The 21,879-nt window shown below is 44.1% G+C and overlaps 1 protein-coding gene across 2 annotated transcripts in view; it reads left to right on the plus strand.

The window, feature by feature from the left end:
- Positions 1–21,879, plus strand: part of LARP4B (La ribonucleoprotein 4B) — an 87,619-nt gene that overhangs the window by 29,803 nt on the left and 35,937 nt on the right. Inside the window, exons 1-3 of one of the 2 annotated variants that reach the window (XM_088025830.1) lie at positions 3,592–6,645; positions 12,125–12,275; positions 12,673–12,813. In XM_088025830.1, the coding sequence (XP_087881956.1) occupies positions 3,607–6,645; positions 12,125–12,275; positions 12,673–12,813 (3,331 nt within the window). In that variant the 5' untranslated portion in view covers positions 3,592–3,606. Of the gene's footprint in view, positions 1–3,591; positions 6,646–12,124; positions 12,276–12,672; positions 12,814–21,879 lie in introns of those variants that run through there. The other variant, XM_088025831.1, reaches the window with a different exon arrangement.

A 21,879-nucleotide genomic window follows, 5' to 3' on the forward strand; every position in this document is an offset into this window, starting at 1 on the left:
ATCAGCCCTGCCTTCTTAGCCTGGAATGTTTCTGATGATGAACTGGCTGATACTCTTACTGAAGAGCTCTTGTAACTGACAAGTAGCTTTTTTCTTGCTGCTTTCAAGATTGTTTTTTAGCAGTTTGATTGGAATGTGTCTTGGTGTGGGTCTCTGTGTTTATCCTGGGTGAAGTTTATTGAGATTGTGGATTTGTAAATTTATATATTCATCATGATTGGGAAGTTTTTGGCCACTATTTCTTCAAATATTCTCTGCTGGGACTCCCACGATGAGTGTGTTGGTCCATATGGGACATAGGTGGTGTCCACTCACTTTAGGCTCCACTCACTTTTCTGTTTATTTTTTTACTCCTCTAGATAATTTCATTTGTCCCCTGTTCAAATTTCCTGGTTCTTCTGCCTATCCAAGTCTGCTGTTGAACCCCTCTAGTGAATTTTTCAATTCAGTAACTACTGTTGTTCAGCTCCAGAATATTTCTTTTTGGTTCTTTTTATAAATACCCATCTCTTTGTTGGTATTATATGAACTAACTGATTAACGTTAGTTCCTTGTCCATGTTTTTCCTTTGCCCTTTGAGCATATTTAAAAATGTTTTAAAGTCTTTGTGGAGTAAGTCCCATGTCTGCGCTTTCTCGGGGATAGTGAATTTTGTTCCTTTGAATGAGTCATGTTTTTCTGTTTCTTTGTATACCTTGTGATTTTTGCTGTTGTTGTTGTTATTGCTAAGAACTGGGCATTTGATTTTATTTGTAATGTGTATGTCTTACTGTTTTTGAGACTTTGCCAAGTTATTTTTGTAAAGACTGTTCCTCGTCATATGTGTTCATTGAAGCCTCTGTTCCTTTAGCTTGTGTTCAGCTAATATTTTGACAGAGATTTCTGATAATGCCATGAACTGAAACAGACAGTCCAGACCCCCTCCTCCCCGAAGAAAACAGGAGAGAGAATACAGCTACCCTTCCCAGTCTTCATAGACTGGCTCTGTTCTGAGACAGTCACTCCCTGATTAGCTCAGCTTGCTTAGAGACTAGAGGATCACCCCAAGGTGAAAGCCTAAGGCCTTCTTAGGACTGTTTTGAGCATCTGTCTTGCTTGGATGTGGCTTTTGGAATTTCCCATATACATGGCTGCTTTTGATTGCCCTGATTTCCCAAAGAGTTTCACCCTAGCTTTTGTGGGCTTCAGATGGTTCTTTTTTTATTTTAAACTTTTAATTTTTTTTATTTTTAAAGATTTTATTTATGTGAGAGAGAGAGCGCTCAAGCGAGAGTGCAAGCATGAGCAGGGGGGAGAGGTGGAGGGAGAGGGAGAAGCAGACTCCCTGCTGAGCAGGGAGCCCGACTCAGTTCAGGACCCTGGTATCATGACCTGAGCTGAAGGCAGATGCTTAACGGACTGAGCCATCTGGGCATCGCTTTTGGTTGTTCTCTTGATATTTCTGAGGGGAATGAAAGCTTGGAGCTGCTTATTAGTTCATGGTTTTGCTCAACCTTTTGTAACCTTTTAAATGAGAACTTAGAATTTCTAAGTTGTTACTAAATTGTTTTTCTAATAATAGAGAACTACTGATAAACTCTTCATGCATGTAATTTTTACACAAATGTAAAACTTCATTGCCTAAACCAATAAAATGCAAATTGAAAATTCATTTAGTCTGGCAGTTGATGTTTTGCTGGAACTAAAGCTACATCGCCAGGTACTTGTGGTACTAGTTACCCACGGTTTCTTTGAGTTTACCACAGCCTGAGCTGCTCAACGCCATGTGAACAACTTGCCCACGACTTTTGCTGGTTTGTTTCTTTTTTTTTTTTAAGACTTTATTTATTTACTTGACAGAGACACAGCGAGAGAGGGAACACAAGCAGGGGGAGTGGGAGAGGGAGAAGCAGGCCTCCCGCAGAGCAGGGAGCCCAATGGATCCCAGGACCTTGGGATCGTGACCTGAACTGAAGGCAGACGCTTAACGACTGAGCCACCCAGGCGCCCCTGGATGGGAATTTCTTTTTTTAATTTTATTTATTTGAGAGAGAGTATGCACAAGTGCAGGGAGGAGCAGAGGGAGAGGGACAAGCAGACTCCACACTGAGCGTGGAGCCTGACACAGGCTTGATCCCATGATCTTGAGATTATGAGCTGAAATCAAAAGTTGAATGCTTAACCGACTGAGCCACCCACATGTCCCTGTGTTTGCATCTTTTAATCCTTTTAGAGCACCTGCAGATTCTGAGGCCACTACAGACTCTGGTCTGAGGTGGTTGATGGTACAGGCACTAAGACTCGCTGTTAGCATGCTTTCCTAGAGGCATAAAGAGTGACCAGTGGGGATGGGAAATGGTCGTCTTACACAGTTGGGAGGGATGGCCTCACAAAGGCTGGTGAGATTGGGAAAGCATGGCTAGGAGACGTGGCAGATGAATGCTGGGGTTGTTTGGTTGGGTTCTTTGGATAAAATAGAGAACGTAAGGAGAATGGCATTCTAGAGTACGAGGTGATGCCAGAGGTGGGCTGGGGCCAGAGTGGGAGGACTTTGGACGGGTGTTAAGGTTCTGATCTGAATATTTTACTTAATGTCTTCATGACAGCTCTTTAGCTGTCGTTGGCCCCATTTTACCAATGAGAATACTGATGCAGAGATTAGATGATTTGCCAAAGCTTCTGCCTGTAGAACTGAGCCTCATACCTGAACAGACAACCTGGACCAGGAGGGCTTTGGGGAACTTTCGAGGGACTTACTGCTGTTGGCCTGGTGGGTGTTAGATTTTCTTTTTTTCTCTCTTGCTCTTTCCTTTGTCTTAGAATTTGTAGACATCTGTGCAAATTAGAATAATAAAGTAAACCCTCTGTGCCCATTGTGACCTTGAAGAGTTACCCCCCTCATTTTGCTACTTTTTATTTTATCTCTTCCTTCCCTCTCCACACACACTTTAAAAAAAAAAAAAAATGTATGTATTTACTTCCTGACTTGCTGGGGTGTTTTAGAAGAAATCCCAGACGATGTGCCATTCACCATAAACACTCCAGTGTGCATCCCTCATGGACACCGTTCCGTCATGCCTCATAGTTATTCCTCCATAACCCCGTGGACTTCGTTCTCAAAGCAGAAAATGAGCTGCAGCTGTAACTGCCTATACAGTCTCAAGAACACATCTTTATTGTTGTTTCTCCTTGGGGAATATACGTGTTAACTTCTTGGGTTGCCCGCATCCCATGATATGGTAATTCAGAGAATGCTGAAACTGCGGAAAACACAGGAGTCTGAAATGCCTTGTTCTGGCCGGGATAACAATTGTGGGGACTTCTTTTTTTAATTGAGTTTATGAGAATAGGAAGATACTATGAAAGTTATGTATTGTTCTTCTGCCTCTTTGGGTTCCACGTGCTTTTGGTTTTAGTGTGTGGAGGAGGGTGGCTGTTCGGCAGGGCCTGTTGTAGTTTGGGTTTTGGATTTGAGTGGCAGGGACATGTGATTGCTGTGCGAGGGGTTATTTTTGGTATCTGGGTGTCGGCTTCTCGTCCGAAATCATAGCAAGTTAGCGTGAGATGCACTTGTGGAGGCTCAGAAAACGCCAGGCATGGTTCTTTGAGCTTTTTGAACTTTCGAACATGGGTTGTTGCTTCAGCAAAGAATTAAGTAGTGACAGTGACAGTGAAAAAGCTGGCCTGTTGCCGGAGTCTGTGGAGGAGGCGGAGTCGGAGAACAAGAACAAGATAAGTAAAGCTTTGTCTTCATTATTTGATACCCTTGAAGGTGAGGAGCTTCACAGTGTTGGACATGGAGGCAGCAGGGCCGCTAATCTGTGGACGAGGGCTTTTGTGAGGCCAGGGCACCCGCAGGGTCTGGGGCTGAGGCCGTCGTCGGACTCTGTTCCCTCTCCAGTGTCTCAGTTCCTAACTAGGTATGAAAGTTCAGATGAGAGTGATAAGAATTCAGAAACGGTTGCTCTCGAGCAGGGTTGTGACAGTGTCTCGGTCACTCGTTGTGTGAGCCCTGTCAGTAAACGGGGTTTTTCTGAAGATGTTTGTTCCAGAGGTGATGAGTCTCTTTCACGCGTCCTGGTGCCTTCTGGCCAGGGCGTGCAGGGAGGAGCCCTTGTACGGAGCCATCTTGGCCCTTTCCCAGCCACTTGTATAAACTCCGTCACAGAGAAAGAAGTGGCTGTAGGTGTTCAAATCAGTAGTGGTAGTAACTCTTCAGGTAGGTCTGGTAGGGAGATGAATGTTGAGCACAAACCACAAAGGGCTTGGAGAGAGAGCGAGTTTTACAGTATTTGTGTTGTAGATCCTGACTGCCTGGACGTGGCCGAGGAGCTGTGTGCCCCCACGTGTGGAGCAGCTGCTGTGGCGGACAGTCGGTCAGCTGTCATCTCTGAGGGAGTTCGCCGAGGGGCCTGGCCGCCGGGGAAGGCTGCACAAGGCCCAGGACAGTCAGCCGCCCCGTGGGAAGAGCTGTCTCCACGGGGCGTGCCCCGTCCAACTGAAATGAAGGAAGTTTTTAAGGAAAATACTAAACCTGGTTTTGAACTAACGACTGTGTCTTTAAGGGCTCACACTTACACCGGGTTCCATAAAGATTACACAGAAGGCAGTGCGTTACCTAATGTGGGCGTACTCCCTGAATTTAACAGTAACGTAGACACTGGCTCACCGGAACGTGTGTGCGCCGTCCCTGAAGAAAGTGAGAACTGTAGTCTAGAACAGGTAGGTCTGATGGGTGATTCACTTGTTGATTTACTTACCAACCCTTCCGAAGTTGAAAGAAATGGTGAATCTGGGGCTGTGGCAGCTAGTGTAGGTCAGAGTTTAAACTCTGAAAAGGAAAGAGAAGATAATTCTGTCAGACCGCTGAAAAACAATGGTTCTTTCAGTTTCGATGTTAGACCAGAAAGTAGTCTCCATCCCCGGAGTCTAGATAGGATTCATTTAAGTTCGGAAAGGTGTGTCACTTCCCTGAGCTTCAGAAATGAGCGTCTTCCCATTCATGCCAGTTTCCAAGAAGTAGCCCCCAAGGGACCTGGGGTTCCTGGACTGGACTGCCTCCTAGGGCCAGCGATGGCCGAGGGGCAGCAGCAGGGTGTCTGCAGCCTGAAACCTGGAAGCATCCAGCCTGCAAACAAAGCACAGTTGTCTTCGCAATCTGAAAATAGTTCATCTTATCAAGATAAGGATAAAATGAGCATTTTTGAAGAAGAGAGTCATGGACAGAGGGCTCTTGAATGGAGATCTTCACATCATGTAGACGTGTGTGCAGATACTGGGACCAGCAGGGCCCAGGCAAAGATCTGTGATTTACCTGGCACGCTGTGCAAGACAGACACGGAGGGAGTGTTCCAAAGAACGGGCACCCTGGAACTCAGAAGCTCCCAGGAAGTGCCCCCAGATGGCAAGTCTCTTGATCGCGTCAGTTGTTTTCAGGGTAACTTTATCTCCTCCGCATTTGCCTTCACCTGCCCTGAAGAAGAAAGTGAAACTGGCCTAAATTTTAAAACAGAAGATGAAATGTGTGTGAAGAATGCAGAGAGTGACCAGCGAAGATTAGAAAGTGCCGGAAAAGAGTCACCGAAAGCCAGTCACAGAGAGATCAGTAAGAATGACAGAGGAGATGTGAAGTCAGACGCTGAAACCACCTTTAACGGGGAAACAAGCACAGCACCCCGCGGGGCAGCGCCCAGTCGGGGTGTACAGGCTCGCGGTAGCTCGGACAGCACAGAACAGCCCGGTTGCAGAACCAGTCACATAGAAGAGAATGATGAAACCTGTGCAGTGATTGACTACAGACATGAGGATCTTGATCTTGCACCACCTCTAAACCAACGTCCGAATCCAGGTGAGCAGAGGTCACAAGTAGAGGAGAAAGACTCTGTTAACAGCGGTGAAAACGCGGGACTGGAGCAGGTTTTCTCAGAGTCAGCTGAGGAGAGTTCTGATGCTGATGCCTTAGGGGGTGGCACGTCGGGGGCAAGCAAGCCAGCACCAACAGGTAAGGGAGGGGAGAGAGACAACATCGACGTGCGTGGGATGAGCACACATGCACACCATGTCAGGCAAAGACATGCCAAACCCGCGCTGAATGGACCTGCATTAAACAGTGGAGTGGATTTTGTGGGAAGTCCACAGGTGACTTTTAGAGAAATGGAATTAGGTGAGACTCTTGAGGGATATTCCTGTGTGGCCCAAGTGGACAGCTACACAGACCCTCCTCACGAGGTGCTGCAGGTTGTTCCTGTCATCCCAGGGGACAGTGCAGAAATAGCAGTACCACATTGTGGGGACCGTATCTTCTCACTCACAGAAGATGCTGTAAATATACCTGAAAATCTGGCAAGAGGGGGTTTGCAGAGCTTCCCAGAGGAATTGTATTCTCAGTTTTTTAATGAACTTGCCTATTACCCATTGGGAGGGTTTGCAAGTCAGACGTTTTCTGAAGGACTGGCCGATGGCTGTGGTGGGTTTCAAGAGGGCTGTCTGTGGGCTCATACAGTTGGGAAAGATGCCTTAGAAGAGGAGCAGGTACCTAATGAGTGTCTGCACAGGAAGCCACCAGACCTAGAGGTCGCTCTGTTCTGGATGGAGAAGCCCCCTTATCAGCTACCAGTGGCAGAAGATGCCGTTATTTGGGGATGGCAAAATAGAGGTGGACAGTTAGTAAGTATGTTTTATCAGTTTTTATTATTGTGCTGTGAAATGCTAGTGTTTCACTTTGATTGCTTTTAACTTCCACAAAGTTTTGTTCTAAATAATGGGCAGTCATTTGAATGTTTATGTCAGGCTGTGAGTTACTGTAGCATCAGCTTAACCATTTCCAACCTGGGGAGTGTGACTCAGTTTACTGTTTGGTGTATTTAGGCCAGTTTGTGTGCCAGGTCTTGTTAGCACTGCTGGCCATCAGACACAGCTTGGTGCAGACCTCTTGTGTGTGTGGACGTTGTGTGTTCCTGAGGGCTGCCCTGCCCAGCCCGGGTCCTTTCTCACGATCCCCTTGTTGGAGCAGAGCAAGCATTTGTCCATTGAATTTTAAAGTCCTTTCACAAAGGCCACAAGAGGACTCAAAATCTGTGCTTTCTGCTACAAATTTGCTGCTTTTTAACTGGCTCTGAAGTGTGTCTCCTGTCAGCCAGAAGCACCTGCAGAGCTTGCCAACCATGGTGCTCAGGCCCTGCTCATTTGGAGAAAGCTTCACAGATGCTTCTGCAGCAGGCAGCTAAGTGGAGCATCTTTCTAGATAGTCTGTGATAAGCACAGACATTCAACAAACATGAAGTTAGTCTTGCCCTTAAAGTAGTCCTTTTGGACATGTATAATTGAAAGGCATACTTCTAACAGCAGAATCTCATTGACTCAACCAGTAGTTTATAAATTCAGTTTATTTTAACTAAAAACAGGGGCGCCTGGGTGGCTCAGTTGGTGAAGCATCTGCCTTTGGCTCAGGTCATGATCCCAGGACTGGTCCTGGGATTGAGTCCCACATTGGGCTCCTTGCTCAGCAGGGAGTCTGCTTCACCCTCTGCCTGCAGCTCCCCCTGCTTCTGCTCTCTCTCTCTCTAACAAATAAATTAAAAATCTTAAAAAAAAAAAAAACACACCACAAAAAACGAAAAACAAAAACACATTTTCCCAACCCCCATCCCCACCTCTGGTAGCCACCAGTTTGTTCTATGAGCTTGGTTTATTTGTTTGTTTTTAAATTCTACATATAAGTGAGATCATAGGGATTTGTCTGACTTATTTCACTTAGCAAAATACGCTGTAGTTCCATCCATGTTGTTGGAAATGGCAAGATTTCATTCTTTTTTTTATGACAGTAATATTCCATTGCATATATACCACATCTTCTTTATCCATCAACAGACAGCTTAGGTTGTTTCCATATCTTGGCTCTTGTAAATAATGCTGCAGTGAACATGGAGTGCAGATATTTTTTTTCAAATTAGTATTTTTTTGTTTTCTTCAGGTAAATATCCAGAAGTAGGAATACTGGATCATACGGGTTTCTATTTTCAGTTTTTTGAGGACCCTCCATACTGTTTCCTAGAGTGGCTGCACCAGTTTACATTCCCGCCAACAGTGTACTACTGTTCTTGTCGGCATCCTCACCAACACTTACAGTTTCTTATCTTTTTGATAATAGTTTTTTTTAATTTTTTCTTAAAGATTTTATTTGAGAGAAGAGAGAGTGCGTGCACATGCACACACAAGTCGGGGGGCGGCAGAGGCAGGGAAAGAGAGACAAGCAGACTACCCCTGAGTAGGGAGCCTGACAACGGGGCTCAATCCCAGGACCCTGGGATCATGATGCGAGGTGAAGGCAGCTGCTTAATCAACTGGGCTACCCAGGTGCCCCATGATAGTTTATTATTAGTGATTTTTGTTGTATTAAGCAAGAAAAATGATTGATGGTAGTAAGGAGATAGACGTGATTCAAATGTTAACGTGAATTATATGAACATAAGTATAAACATAACCCTATAACTTAGGGAATTACTCATTAACCTCCTTTCCATTCCTACATTTGGGACTTTTGCCAAAAGGAGTTACATTCAAGTTAATTGCTTTTGTTTCTTAAGTAGTTGTGGAGGCAAAACACTACAAAATTAGGCCTTTAAGTAATACGCACATAATTGTTTACATAAGCGGGTGTGATTACCAGTCAGCTGCCCTTGTCTACGCTTGGTTCAGCCATGTAGTGCGCACACGGGCCCTGGTGCTGCCCTTTACGTGAGATACACGTGTCCTTTTCGATTGTGACATATGCCTGGGTGGTGGTCTGATTTGAGTACATTTAATGCAGGTGCTTTCTCTTCACAACTTCGTTTCTCAAAGTGCTTGTCCGGACGTTTTTTTCATACTAGTCTTAGGTAGTGGCTGTTACTCCATTTTGCAGATAAAGAGCCAGTGGACTGCTCTGAATGATTAATCTTCTTTGGTGGCAACTCGAGGAATAGTCCGTGTTAACTTGAAATAAAAAGTTTGAAAGTTCCCTTACCTCAATGTCTCACCTATTTTATATTCCCCAGCTCCCTTGTCCCCTTCTCTGATACTAGTTACTCTGATTCCTACTCAGTAACTTGTGAACGGGACCATTCTTTCTCATGTCCAGAAAACACAGATTTATGAATTGTTAGGTTTTTGGTTTTTTGTTTTTTTTTTTTAATGGAGCCTAGTGTTGGGGGGTAGAGTTTCCTAGGAGCGTCAGAATTTATGGATGCTGTACTTCGAAAGAGTGAGTGGTGTTGGTCATTTATATAAAATTGCTCTAGGGCATCGCTGTTAAGGTCAGCTCACTTTTGGTTTTAATAACCACTGCTTAGCCATGAATTTTCAGTGGAAAAATAAGACACGTAGTCAAGCAGGTGAAACTTGAGTTGTTGATGGACGCTTAGAGTTCCACATGACTGCAAGAGAAGACCCACACCTTAAAGAAATACAACCAAGACAGGTTATTTTTCATGTGAATTACAAGAAGGTAATGAACTCTCGGTAATGTTTTGTTTTTGCTGATGTTAGAACAGTTTCTAATTACTGTCTTTGTGGGCATGTTACTGAACCTCTCTCTGCCTTGGTTTTCTTCTCTGTGAAACCCTCATAGGGTTGTCTTGATTAAGCTCAAGAAGGCACATGGAATATGCCTGCTACCTTGCGGACTCGAGGTAGTTGTCGTGTCATCCGCTCCTAAGTATGTGTCTCCATTCTTTCATCCCTTGTCACTTAAGAGTATTACTTGAATACTGGTTAACTGCTTAAAATTGTGTGAAGTCCCAAATATTTGACTTGGATTTGAGTATTTACCACTTAAGAAGTAGTAGATTACATAAGGATAGGTTTCTTTTTTTGTTTTGTTTTCTCAAAGATACTATTTATTTGACAGAGACACAGCGAGAGAGGGAACACAAGCAGGGGGAGTGGCAGAGGGAGAAGCAGGCTTCCCACAGAGCAGGGAGCCCAATGCGGGGCTTGATCCCAGGACCCTGGGATCATGACCTGAGCTGAAGGCAGACGCTTAACGACTGAGCCACCCAGGCGCCCCCATAAGGATAGGTTTCTATCCAGTTGTGGCATAAAACTTTTGCACCATTTGTCCAATAGTGGAAAATACAGTTTTTTTACGTTGTTGCTTTATGAAACATTCATTCCTTGAGCGTATTTCTCAGGCATGACTGGACTGAGGTCAGAGCTGCTGGGTACTAGCGATACAGTGGTGAACAAAAGGGCCATGCAAGAGTTGATGGACTAGTGGGAAGGACAGATGTGCTGTAGCAGGGCTAGTCCTGCGGTGGCTCTGAAGAGGTTGCTTTCGGGCATTGTGCTCCTGGTATGACGAGCAGTCCGTGTTGGGAATGCTCCAGTGCAGGTAGCTGCAGAAGGTGCTCACAGTGGGGGGAAGGACCTGTGTTAGTGGGTGGTAGGAGCTTAGAGGATGTGTCGTGTGTACCTGAGGTCAGGGGGCCATGGCAGTGGGTTGAATACCCTAGTGTGGGAAAGCTTGATGTGTGTTGTTGCATGGTGGAGAGCCCAGTCAGAAAAAGGCCTTGATATCAGCATTGGACTAAGAAAGAGGAAAGGGCATGAGTTCAAAACAAAATAAAAAACAGAAAACAGATGGAAGTCGTGTAGATGCTGAGGGAGGGTAGTGATGTCTTTGAAATACGGAGTGTCTCCTGTATCGCTCTCTTTGCTCAGGAGGGCAGGGGTTGTGTCTGCTTCACCATTCTATCCTGACTGCTGAGCACTGGGACTGGCGCTTAGTGAGCATGTAGGGAGTATTTACTGGACAGATGTGGGGAGGAGAGAGGCCAAAAATGTGCTGAGGAGAGAGGCCAAAAGTGTGCTGGAAACGAACTGGCAGTTTCGATGTCCCATAAGAAGGGAGACTGAAGAGCCGTGCTTCCGGAGTGTGATGCTCCCAAAGAAGGGGAACCCTGCTTCATAAAGAATCCCACAGAGGCCTCACCTAGGCATCTGGGTCTGTGGGTGCCCTGTTCGGCTACCTCACCTCTTAGGTGTGAACAAGGTGCATGCTTCGTTTAACCACATGGGCCTCTCCTGTCAGTGTCGGAGTTTTGTTTCTCACTGCAAAGCCTTAATCACCCTAGCCAGAATGAATTTATTCTGTCATGTAAAGATGATGAATCCACACATGTCCTCGATGGCTCATCATGATATTTCCTGACCCTTTTCACACCTGGAGACAGTATTGGGTAACATCTGCCCTTGGGGGTCATGCAGGGAGGCTGCTCCCAGTTCAGAGCTCCTGCCTGGCATTCCCTGAGAGCTCCTGGGACCAGGACTCTTGTCCCTCTCCTAGGAAGCTCTGACCTCTGCATGGTGTTATCAAGGCGAAGGAAAATTATTTGGCTAGGTTTGCTGACAGAATTGTGACAATGAACTGGAGTTAGTTGGGGGAGCAGCTGCCCCAGAGACGTTGATTTTTCTTTAGACTCAGGGATCTACTTGAGGTTTGTGAGCAAGAGAAGAAAATTCAGGGTAGTTAGGTGCACCAGAAAAGAGCTCACCTATCCCCAAAGGAAATGAAAGTGTGAGTGTGTGGACACTGGGAGGGTGTTGTGGACAAACAGCATCTGGAGCAAAAGTGCCAAGCATGTTGGAGCGGAAAGGAGGCCAGGATCCTTGGACATGAGCAGGGTCAAAGCAGAAGCAGCACCAAGCCCCTGCCTGACAGACCCGTTAGAAGACCTTTGTTCTTCCGAGGGTCTTGTGTTGTCTGTAGCCTTTGCTTATATGAGTGTTTGAGATTTGTTTAAGAATTTTATCCATCTACATTCTATTCAGATTTGTAAATCTGTGAATTGTGTCTAGAACAGAGATGACAGTTGGATCCCCAGTTACTTACTGAATGTCCATGAAGGCAGGGAGCTCATCTTTCACGTGCAGTTTCTGGAGAGCCTTCCACTTAGTAGGAACTAAGGAGCCTGATGGTGAATGAAGCTGAGCTTGGTATACCAACTTTTGTTAATTTGCACCACATTTTATCCCCAGCATACACGTAAATAAAACTCCACCTTTCTGGCCTAATTCTGTCACACAGATGTGTTTCATGTATGAATTCATAAGTAAAATTGTGTTTGATTGGAGTTGGGATACAAATGTTTGTCACATTTTCCCCTAGGTACCGACAGCCAAGGTTTCGGAGCTAAACCCTAATGCTAAAGTGTGGGGGACTCCTGTGCTGCATTTGGAAGCGGGTAGCTCAGCGGATGGCGGTGTGAGTGCAGACTGGGAGGAGTCGTCGGGCCCTTGCACAGACTGCGGCCAGGAGGGTGAGTTATGAGCATGATTGTGATGAGGAGCACCTTTGCTCTCAAGGCTTTGTCTTTGTTCCCATTTAACCCATCTTTAAGAAATTGCTAATTGGGGCACCTGGCTGGTTCAGTAAGTAGAGCATGCAACTCTTGATTTCAGGGTTGTGAGCTCAAGGCCCACCATGGGCATGGAGTCTACTTAAAATTAAAAAAAAAAAAAAAAAAAAAAGAATGAAAAAAAGAAATTATTAATTAAAATTTGTGTTGTGGGTTGTTGCAGTATTGAAGAGCCAAGGAGGTCTGTCACAGTCAAATTAAAAAATTGAAGTAACTGCAACTGTAAGCTTTTATTTTGTTTTGTTTTAAGAGAAAGTTATTCTAATTCTGCCTTTTGGGATAAAATTCCTAATTACAGGATTGGATGCCAATGGCGATGATGACAAAAGTCATGAGAATGTGGCACTATCAGATTTGCAGGAGTCAAACCAAACCGCTGGGAGCACTTTGGCTCTGGATCGCTCAGAACATGAATCTTCACCTGAAAATAGTGAGACTGGTAAAGCTATTTTATGAATTCATTTTTGTGTAGAGTGTGAGCTTTTTCATTTTGCTTTTTAAAATTTAGGTTGTCTTTCGCTAAACACTGTGCCTTTGATTGCTTCCTTTAATTCTACTTGAAATTCCCTCTTAAGTGGACATGAAGATGAGGAGTTCTGATCGGGAAGGTGCCACAGGGAGTGGAAGATCCAAGCGGTTCCTGAAAGGCGGGTCTGGGTTAATTGGGAGAAGTGGAAGGTGGACTGGAGGGCGAGTCGTCTCTGAAAGTGCAGAGACGGAACATTAGTGTTGAAGTCCTTCTTCATAAAAAGGGAGGGAGTAGTTAAGGCTGTTTTCAGAAGAAAAAAAAGAGCAGGGGGAAGACAACAGTTCTCTTTGGGACCAGGCTCTGGGCCGATATAGAAGTACCTCAGAGTGATGGGCACGGATGGCCTACCTCGAGTTTGGTTCCCCTGCATCTAAACGACCAGCCATAGTGTAAAGCCCCAGCAGACTGTGGGGTGGGCTACACTCGCATCATTAATGACTGGATGGGGCAGCTTGAGTGGGAGAAATAACTGCCCGAAGTTGGCTAATCGAGCAGACCAGATGCATGTGGAGCTACACTTGAGTTAGGGAAGGCCCAACTTCCCGCTGTGTTGCTGCGCTGGTCTTACCAGGAGACAATCTGTTAACACACGTTCTCGCACCTATTGCCCACAGACTTCCATAGGACAGCAGTGTGTCCATGTTGGTTTTTCCCTGAAAGGACAAGCCCGGTGACGACCTTGCCTTCGCGGTGCCTGCTGGCACTCGTCCCTCCCGCCCTCCTTCCCGCCTCTGCCTGTGTCACCCACAGCCTCTTCTCGGTTACCTCCTTCCATCAGTTCTCTGCCTCCCGTGTGCCTGCCTGTTCCTGAACGGATCGACGGTGGCTGAACAAACTAGTGTGTGGAACGCTGTCGTTTTGAGTTTGGGATTACAAACTCCCAGCTGGCCCTCGGCACAGCCCCACAGTGCTGCCATGGGGCCCGGTGCGGCTGAGCTCCTGGACAGCCATATGGCGCCTTCTGTTTTCTCTCAGACCCTAGCACTCTCCTCCTCTTCATTTTTGAGGGTATAGAGCAGTACGTTGATGTACAATAATCATCACGTATTGGAAGTGCATCCCACCTTTTCTCTTAAGTTTTATTTTCCCTGGTTTGGAGCAGTGTTGAATGCGTAATAGAGGTGATTTGCTCACTCCTCCACTCCCACACTGATTTCTCTACCAAATTTGGTAAGATGTGTATATACCTGTAATACCATCAAGATCATGAACATACCTGTCACCACTAAAAGCTTCCCGTGCCCTCTCCTTGCCCCAGGCAACCACTGATGTGCTTTCTGTCACTCTAGGTTAGTTTGCATTTTCTAGACTTTTATATAAATAGATTTTTATGGCATGTGCTCTTTCTGTCAGACTTCTTTTACTTGGCTTACTAATTTTGAGATTCACTGATGTCGTAACATTCATAGGTCATTTCTCTATTTCTGAGCCGTATTCCATCCCATCCTATGCCACAGTTTGTTTTTCCATTCATCTGGTGAGGAATATTTGGGTATTTCCGGTTGGGGCTATTACCAGTAAAGTTTCTGTGAACATTTATAAGGCAAGACTTTGTATAGAAGTATGTTTTCGTTTCTCTTGGGGAAGTACATAAGAATGGAATAGATGGATCATCCGGTCAGATTATCTTCTTAAGAAACAGTAGCGCTGTGGTCCGTCACGGCGCCCTCTGTAAGCGTGTCGCTGGGGATTGAAGCCCCAGCAGCTCCACGTCCTCATCAACACTTGATGTGATCGGTCCTTTAATTTAGCCATTCAAAAGGAAGGTAGTTGAATCTTATTGTAGTTTTAATTTGTATTTCCTAATGACTAATAGTGTCGAACATCTTACCATATGCATTTGCCATTTTGGTGAAGGGTCTGTTCAGGTGTTTGCCCATTTTTGTGTTGGGTTGTTTCATTACTGAATTTTGGGACGCAAGTCTTTATCAGATTTATAATCGCAAATACATTCTCTCAGTCTGTGGCTTGTCTTTTGTTCTAACAGTATCTTTTGAAAAGTAGTAGTTTTAAATTTTGGTAGATAGTCTAGTTTTATCAGGTATTTTTTTCTTTTATGGATCTTGCTCTTGGTTTTGTCCCTAAGAAATCTGTGCTTAATCCAGAGTCACAAAGGTGTTCTCCCAGAGGTTGTATTATTTTAAATTTTACATTTTTAAGGTCTGTGGCTCATTTCAAGTTAATTGTATATAGTGTGAGGTACAGCCGCAGAGTTTTGTTTGTTTGTTTTTGTTTTTGTTTTTTTTTACTTGTGTAGGTATGCAACTGTTGTATCACCATTTGCTGGAAAGACTCCCCCTTTTCCACTAAGCTGTCTTTGTGTGGTCATCCGGATCATTTGTCCCTACATGTGTCCATTTATCTCTGGGACTGTATCTTTCTTTTCCACCCATCTGTTAAATCTGTGTTCACAACAGTGCCACACTTGTGATTACTGTAAGTAATTCTTAAAAGCAGGTGGTGGTAGCTTTCCAATTTTGTTCTTTATCAGAATTATTTTGGCTATTCTAGTTCCTTTTCATTTCCATACAATTATAATGACCTAGTCAGTGTCTCCAAAATGGTGAGATTTTTATTGGGATTGCATTGAATCTATAGATTCGTTGGGGGAAAACGGCATTTTAATGTGGTCCGCAAGAGCTGTTGTATTGTCTCCACTTGGTTAGGTCTTCCTTAATTTTTCTTGGCTGTATTTTTTACTTTTCAGTGTACTGGTCTTCCACATCTTTTGTATTAATAAATATCCTTAAGTAGTTTATATTTTTTTGGTGCTGTTGTGATTTTTTAAAAAATTTGATTTGGAATTATTATAGTATATAGAAATATAATTTTTGTAAATTGATACTCTCTGGAAACATGTTAAGCTCACTAGTTGTAGGAACTTTTTGTGGAATCCATCGTATCTTCTACATAGACAGTCATGTTATTTGTAAATACATTCAGCTTTATTTTCTATCCAATCTGGTACCTCTGTCTGTCTGTCTGTCTTTCCGTCTCTTTGCCTCTTCTTTGTCTTGCCTGATTGCCCTGGATAGAGCCATCATTACAAAGGTGAACAGAGGGGTACCTGGCTGGCTCAGTCAGTGGAGTGTGTGGCTCTTGGTACAGGGTTGTGAGTTCAAGCCCCATGATGAGTGTAGGGATTACTTAAAAATAAAATCTTGAAAAAAAAATTTTAAAAACAAAGGTGAACAGATCATGAGAGCAGACATCTGACTGATCATAGGGGAGAAACATTCCATTTTACCATTAAGTGTAATGTTAGTTTTGGTTTTATGTTTGGTTTCATGACCTTTATCAGGTTCATGAGGTGCCCTTCTGTTATGTTTACCAAGAGTTTTTATTAAGGAGTGGTTGGTGGAATTTGTCATGGTTTTTTCTCCATCTGTGGCAATGATCATACTTTTCTTTTAGTGTTAGGATGATTTTTCATGTATTCAGTGCACCTTACATTCCTGGGATAAGCTTCACTGGGTCATGATGTAATACACTTTTGATTAGTTGTTGGATTTAGGTTGGCCAGAATTTTGCATAAAATTTTCATACCTGCGTTCATGAGGGATGTTGGTCTGTAGTTTTCAATGTATTCTCTCCTATGCGATTTTTTTGGAAGAGGTTATCATTTCTCTTTTAAATGAAGAGGTGGAGCCATCTGGGCCTAGGGTTTTGTGTGAGGGAAGGTTTTCAGCTACAGTTTTTGTTTGTAAGTAGGCTCTACACCAGCGCGGAGCCCAGCACGAGGCTGGAACCCACAACCATGACACCAAGATCTGAGCCGAGGCTGGAAGCTGGACACTCAACCGTCTGAGCCACCCAGGTGGCTCTACAGTTGTTTTGTTATGTAGGGCTACTCAGGTTGTCTGTTTCTTCCTGAGGGAGTTTGTTACTTTGGTCTTAACAAAGATTCAGTCCACTTCATCTAAAGTGTCAACTTGGTTGCTTAGAATTGCTCATAATACTGTGTTTATTCACCCGCTGTAGGATCTATAGCTATGTCACATAATTGATTATTGTTATTGGTAATTCATGTCCACCCCACCCCCCCGTAATGGATCTGTGTAGAGGTTTGTCAATTTTGTTGACGTCTGAAAGAACCAGTAGTTGGTTTCATTGTTTTTCTCTTTCCTGTTTCCTTGGTTTTCTTCTGATTGGTGTAACCTACTTTCTCTTCATTACTTGGGGTTTAATTTTTTTTTTTCCTAGTGTCTTGCAGTGGAAACCGAGCTCATTGATGGGAGGCATTTCTTTTCTGAGGTAGCTCTTTACTTCCATAAATCTCCGAAGTACTCTGTTAGCACAGTCTCACAAATTCTGATATATTTTGGGTGTGGTTTTAAAAAAAAATTCAGTTCAGAATTTATCTCTGATTTCTTTTTTTATTTTTTTTTCTTTGATCCATGGGTAATTTAGAAGTCTGGTATTTAGTTTCCAAATATTTGGGGATTTTCCAGGGAACTTTCTTTTATTGGTTTCTATTTTAATCTCCTCATAGTCATGGGACATAATTCATATGACTTGAATCCCTTTAAATTTATTAAGATTTGTACTGTGGCCCAGAATCTGGGCCATCTTAGTACATGTTCCCTTTGCCCTTGAGAAGAATGTGTGTTTCGCTCTTGTTAGGGGGATGCTCTGTAGTTACTACTTCCGGTGGTCTTCGTTCGTTTGTGTAAATCCAGACTTCCTCCTGGTACCCTTTTGCTTCCATCTAAAAGACTTGAATTTTTCTTGTAGTGCAGATCTGCTGTGATGGATTGTTTCAGCTTTTGTGTATCCAAGACCATCTTTATTTTACATTCATTCTTGCTTCGTATAGAATTCTCTATTGTCAGATTTTTTTTGTCAAGCCCTTTTTCTTTATCAGTGGTTTTGGGCATTTTGATTATGATGCAACTTAAAAGCAGTCTTCATGTTTCTGTGGTAGGTGTTCATTGAGCTTCTTCAGTCTGTGATTTATAAATGTTTTCACCAGACTTGGAAAAATTGGGGCATAATTTCTTCAAATGTTGCTCCAGCCCCAATGCCCCCCTGGGCCATTTCTTTTCTTTCTTAATCTCTGGTTATTCCTCTATTAATACTGTTGAAGTTGTCCCAGAGCTCCCTGATCCTCTCTCTCTCCTCTCTCCTTATCTCTCTCCCTTTTTTTTAAATATATATATTTTAAAGATTTTATTTATTTATCTGACAGAGAGCAATAGCACAAGTGGGGGGCGGGGGGGCAGAGGGAGAGGGAGAAGCAGACTCCCCACAGAACAGGGAGCCTGATGTGGGGCTCGATCCCAGGACCCTGAGATCATGACCTGAGCCGAAGGCAGACGCTTAACCTACTGAGCCACCCAGGCGCCCCATCCTCTGTCTTTTTTAAAAATTCTTATTTCTTGTTTCATTTTGGAAAGTTTCTGGTATATCTTCAAGTTCGTTAGTCTTCTACAATGTCTGATCTGTTGTTAATTCCATCAAGTATATTTTTAATATCAGACATTGTAGTTTTCATCTGTAGAAATCCTACGGGTCTTTTAAATATTTTTCATGTTTCTACCTAACTTTTGAAGCATGTGGACAGTTGCCATTATAATGTCTCAGTCAGTTAGTATTAACATTGTGTCGACTGTTCTGGGTAGGTCGCTGTTAGTTAATGGGTCAGTTTTCCTGCTTGACCATGTTCATAGTAATTTTTGGTTGGGTGTGTAATGTTTTTTTATTTCTTTCTTTAAATAGTTTTTGAGTATTGTTCCAGGATGCATCTAACTGACTTGGAAACAGTTTGATCCTTTTACATCTTGTTTTAAGAGTTGTTAGGCAGGAGTGGAATGGTGCTTCGTCAGGGGCCGGTTACTTCCCACCCCCAAGGCAAGACCCCATGCTCTGTGCACCTGTGGTGTTCTGGTCCAGTTGGTGGGAACAGGCGCTCCTTGCAGCCCTGTGTGAGGGAGGGATGCGTGCTGTTTCTCATCCTCTGGGCGGTTCTTCCCCGCTCAGGGATTGCGTCACACGGAGGCGGTGACATTTGTGCCTGCTTGAGAGGCGCCGGCAGCTCTGTCGAGCCCCCCGGTGCCTCCTGTCCTGGTACCCTCTCTGCCTCAGTCCAGCATGCCCGCCGACTTCCTCCTGGCTTCCCATCCCACTTTCTGAGCCCGGGCTTGGGGACGTTGTGTGGGACTGATGTTCCTGTATCTGGAAAACTGGTTTCATTTCCTCTCTTTTGTTTTTCCATTCAAAAGCTATTTACTCAGAATGCACCCTGTGCCCCATTCACTTGGGGTACGTCAGTGAGCATAACTGACAAGAGCCCCTCCTTTACGAGCGCTTGCGTCTGTTTGGCCTGATACACGTGATAAGTAAGTTTGTGATGGATAAGGTAAGAGGATGGTGACTACAGTGGAAAAGACAGAAGCGTGAGGAAAATGGAAAATGGGGTAAGATGACAATTTTTTCTAGCTTTATTGAGGTGTAATTGACAAGTAAAAATTGAATATATTTAAGGTATCCCACGTTGATCATGTGATACTGCAGTCACATCAAGCTAACTGACACATCCACTACCTCACAGAGTGTTCTCGTTTTTCTGGCGTTGCCGTGCCGAGAACACTGCCATCTGCTGCCCGAGCTGCAGGTGCCCAGCACAGTACTGGTACCTGTGGCCCCCCTGCTGTGCCGGAGATCCCCAGAACCTCATCCACCTGATAGCTGAAACTTTGTACCCCGTGACCACCATCTCTCTGTTGTCCCCACTCTCCAGCCACGGGTCTACCCTCTGGTTGTATGATTTTGACTTTTTAGGTTCCACACACAGGTAAGAGCATGTAGTTTTTCTCTGTCGGACTTACGTCAGCATGGTGCCTCAGTGCTCACGTTGTCTCACGGCAGGGTTTATGGCTAACACCCCACGGTGTGTGCACACCACATCTTCTCTGTCCATTCGTCTGTGGGCAGCCGCTTAGGTGGCTCCTGTGAGTCGTGCTGCAGTGAACACGGGAGCGCACGTCGCTCTTCAGGACACTTATTGCCTTGGGATATATGCCCAAGTGTGGGATTGCTGGGTCGTAGGGTAGCTCTGTTTTTAACTTTTTGAGGAACTTCCTTCCATTCTGGTTTCCACAGTGGCACCCCCAGTTTGCATTCCCACCAACAGTTCCTTTTTCTTCACATTCTTGCCAACACTTGTTATCTTGGTTTTTTGATGATAAGCATCCTAACGGGTATGAGGTGGTGTCTCACTGTGGTTTTGATTTGCATTTCTCTAGCGGTTAGTGATGTTGAGCACCTTTTCATGTACCTGTTAGCCATTTGTAAATCTTCTTTGGAAAAGTGTTTAGGTCCTTTGCCCAGTTTTTTTTTTTTTTTTTTTTTTTTTTGAGAATTTTATGTATTTATTAGCAAGTGTGAGCAGGTCGGGGGGGAGTAAAGGGAGAGGAAGGAGCAGACTCCCCATGGAGCAGGGAGCCCGATGTGGGACTCAATCCCAGGACCCCGGGATCATGACCTGAGCTGAAGGCAGACACTTAACGACTGGGCCACCCAGGCACCCCCTTTGCCCATTTTTAAATCAGGTTTTTGTTTTGTTTTGCTGTTAAGTGTGAATGAATTTCTTACATGTTTCGGATATACCCTCTTACCAGATAAATATAGATAACTGTAAATATCTTCTCCCACTCCGTGGGCGGCCTTTTCATTTGGGTGCTGGTTTCCTTTGCCGTGCAGAGGATTTCAGTTCGATGTCGTCCCACTGGTTTGCTTTTTGCTTCTGTTGCCTGTGCTCTTGGTGCAGGTCCAAAGAGTTGTTGCCAAGACCAATGTTGAGGAGCTTTTTCCCAACATTTTCTTTTAGGAGTTCTACAGTTTTAGGTCTTACGTGCATCTTTAATCCATTTTGAGTTGATTTTTGTATGTGATGTGAGATAAAGGTTCAGTTTCATTCTTTTGCATGTGGCCGTTCAGTTTTCCCAACACCATTCATTGAGGACACTTTTCCCCCATTGAGTGTTCTTGTCAGCCTTGTTGAAAATCGGTTGACTATGTGTGGGTTTATTTCTGGACTCTTCACTGATCTGTGTGTCTGTTTTTATTCTCATACCAACCTGTTTTGATTACTTTGTAATATAATTTGAAGTCAGGGAGCATTTATGCCCCCTTTGTTCTTTCTTGAGATTGCTTTGGCTGTTCGGGGTCTTTGTGGTTTCATGAATTCTAGGATTGTTTGCTCTGTTTCTGTGAAAAATGCCATTGGAATTTTGGGTTGGATTGCATTGAATCTGTAGATTGCTTTGGGAGTATAGACATTCTAATGATACTGTTGCAATCCATAAGCATGGACTATCTTTCCACTTACTTGTGTCTTACTCCCTTTCTTTCATCGTGTCTATAGTTCCCAGGGTACAGGTCTTTCCCTTTACTGGTTGAATTCGTTTGTAGGTATTTTGTTCTTGCCAGTGCAGTTGTGAATGGGTTTGTTTTCTCAATCTCTTTTTCAGATTTTTGGTGTTCATGTGCAGACTGGCACATGGTGCCCGTTACTCACATAGACTTCCCCACTGGTCTTCATTCTTGGTTCTTGTGGTCCCTCTAGCTGGCTGTTGTCACATGACCCATCTTTGCATTTGCAGAGTCTTCCCTCCGCACGTTTGATCCTGCTGTGGAAGTGTGGTGTTGAGTTCTCAGGTTTATCCTTGCGTTCTTCAGCTCCAAGGTTTCTATTTGGTTGTTCTCTGTGGTTTCTGTTTCATTATTAAACTTCTTACTTTGTTTCTGCATCGTTTTCCTGATTTCATTTAGTTGTTTGTGTGTTCTCTTGGATTTCGCTGAGTTTCTTTAAGGTGATTATTTTGAACCCTTTGTCAGGTTACTTGTCCATCTGTGGTTTCATTGGAATCAGTTACTAGAGCCTTGTTAGTTTCCATTGGTGGTGTCATATATGCCTTGATTCTTGTAGCTGCGTTTTGATGTCTGTGCATTTGAAGGAGCAAACGCCTCTTCCTG

The sequence above is a fragment of the Eumetopias jubatus genome, unplaced genomic scaffold (assembly GCF_037043125.1).
Source record: "Eumetopias jubatus isolate StellerSeaLion01/CBP00866 unplaced genomic scaffold, mEumJub1_p1.0 scaffold_8, whole genome shotgun sequence".
In the NCBI taxonomy this organism is placed as follows: domain Eukaryota; kingdom Metazoa; phylum Chordata; class Mammalia; order Carnivora; family Otariidae; genus Eumetopias; species Eumetopias jubatus.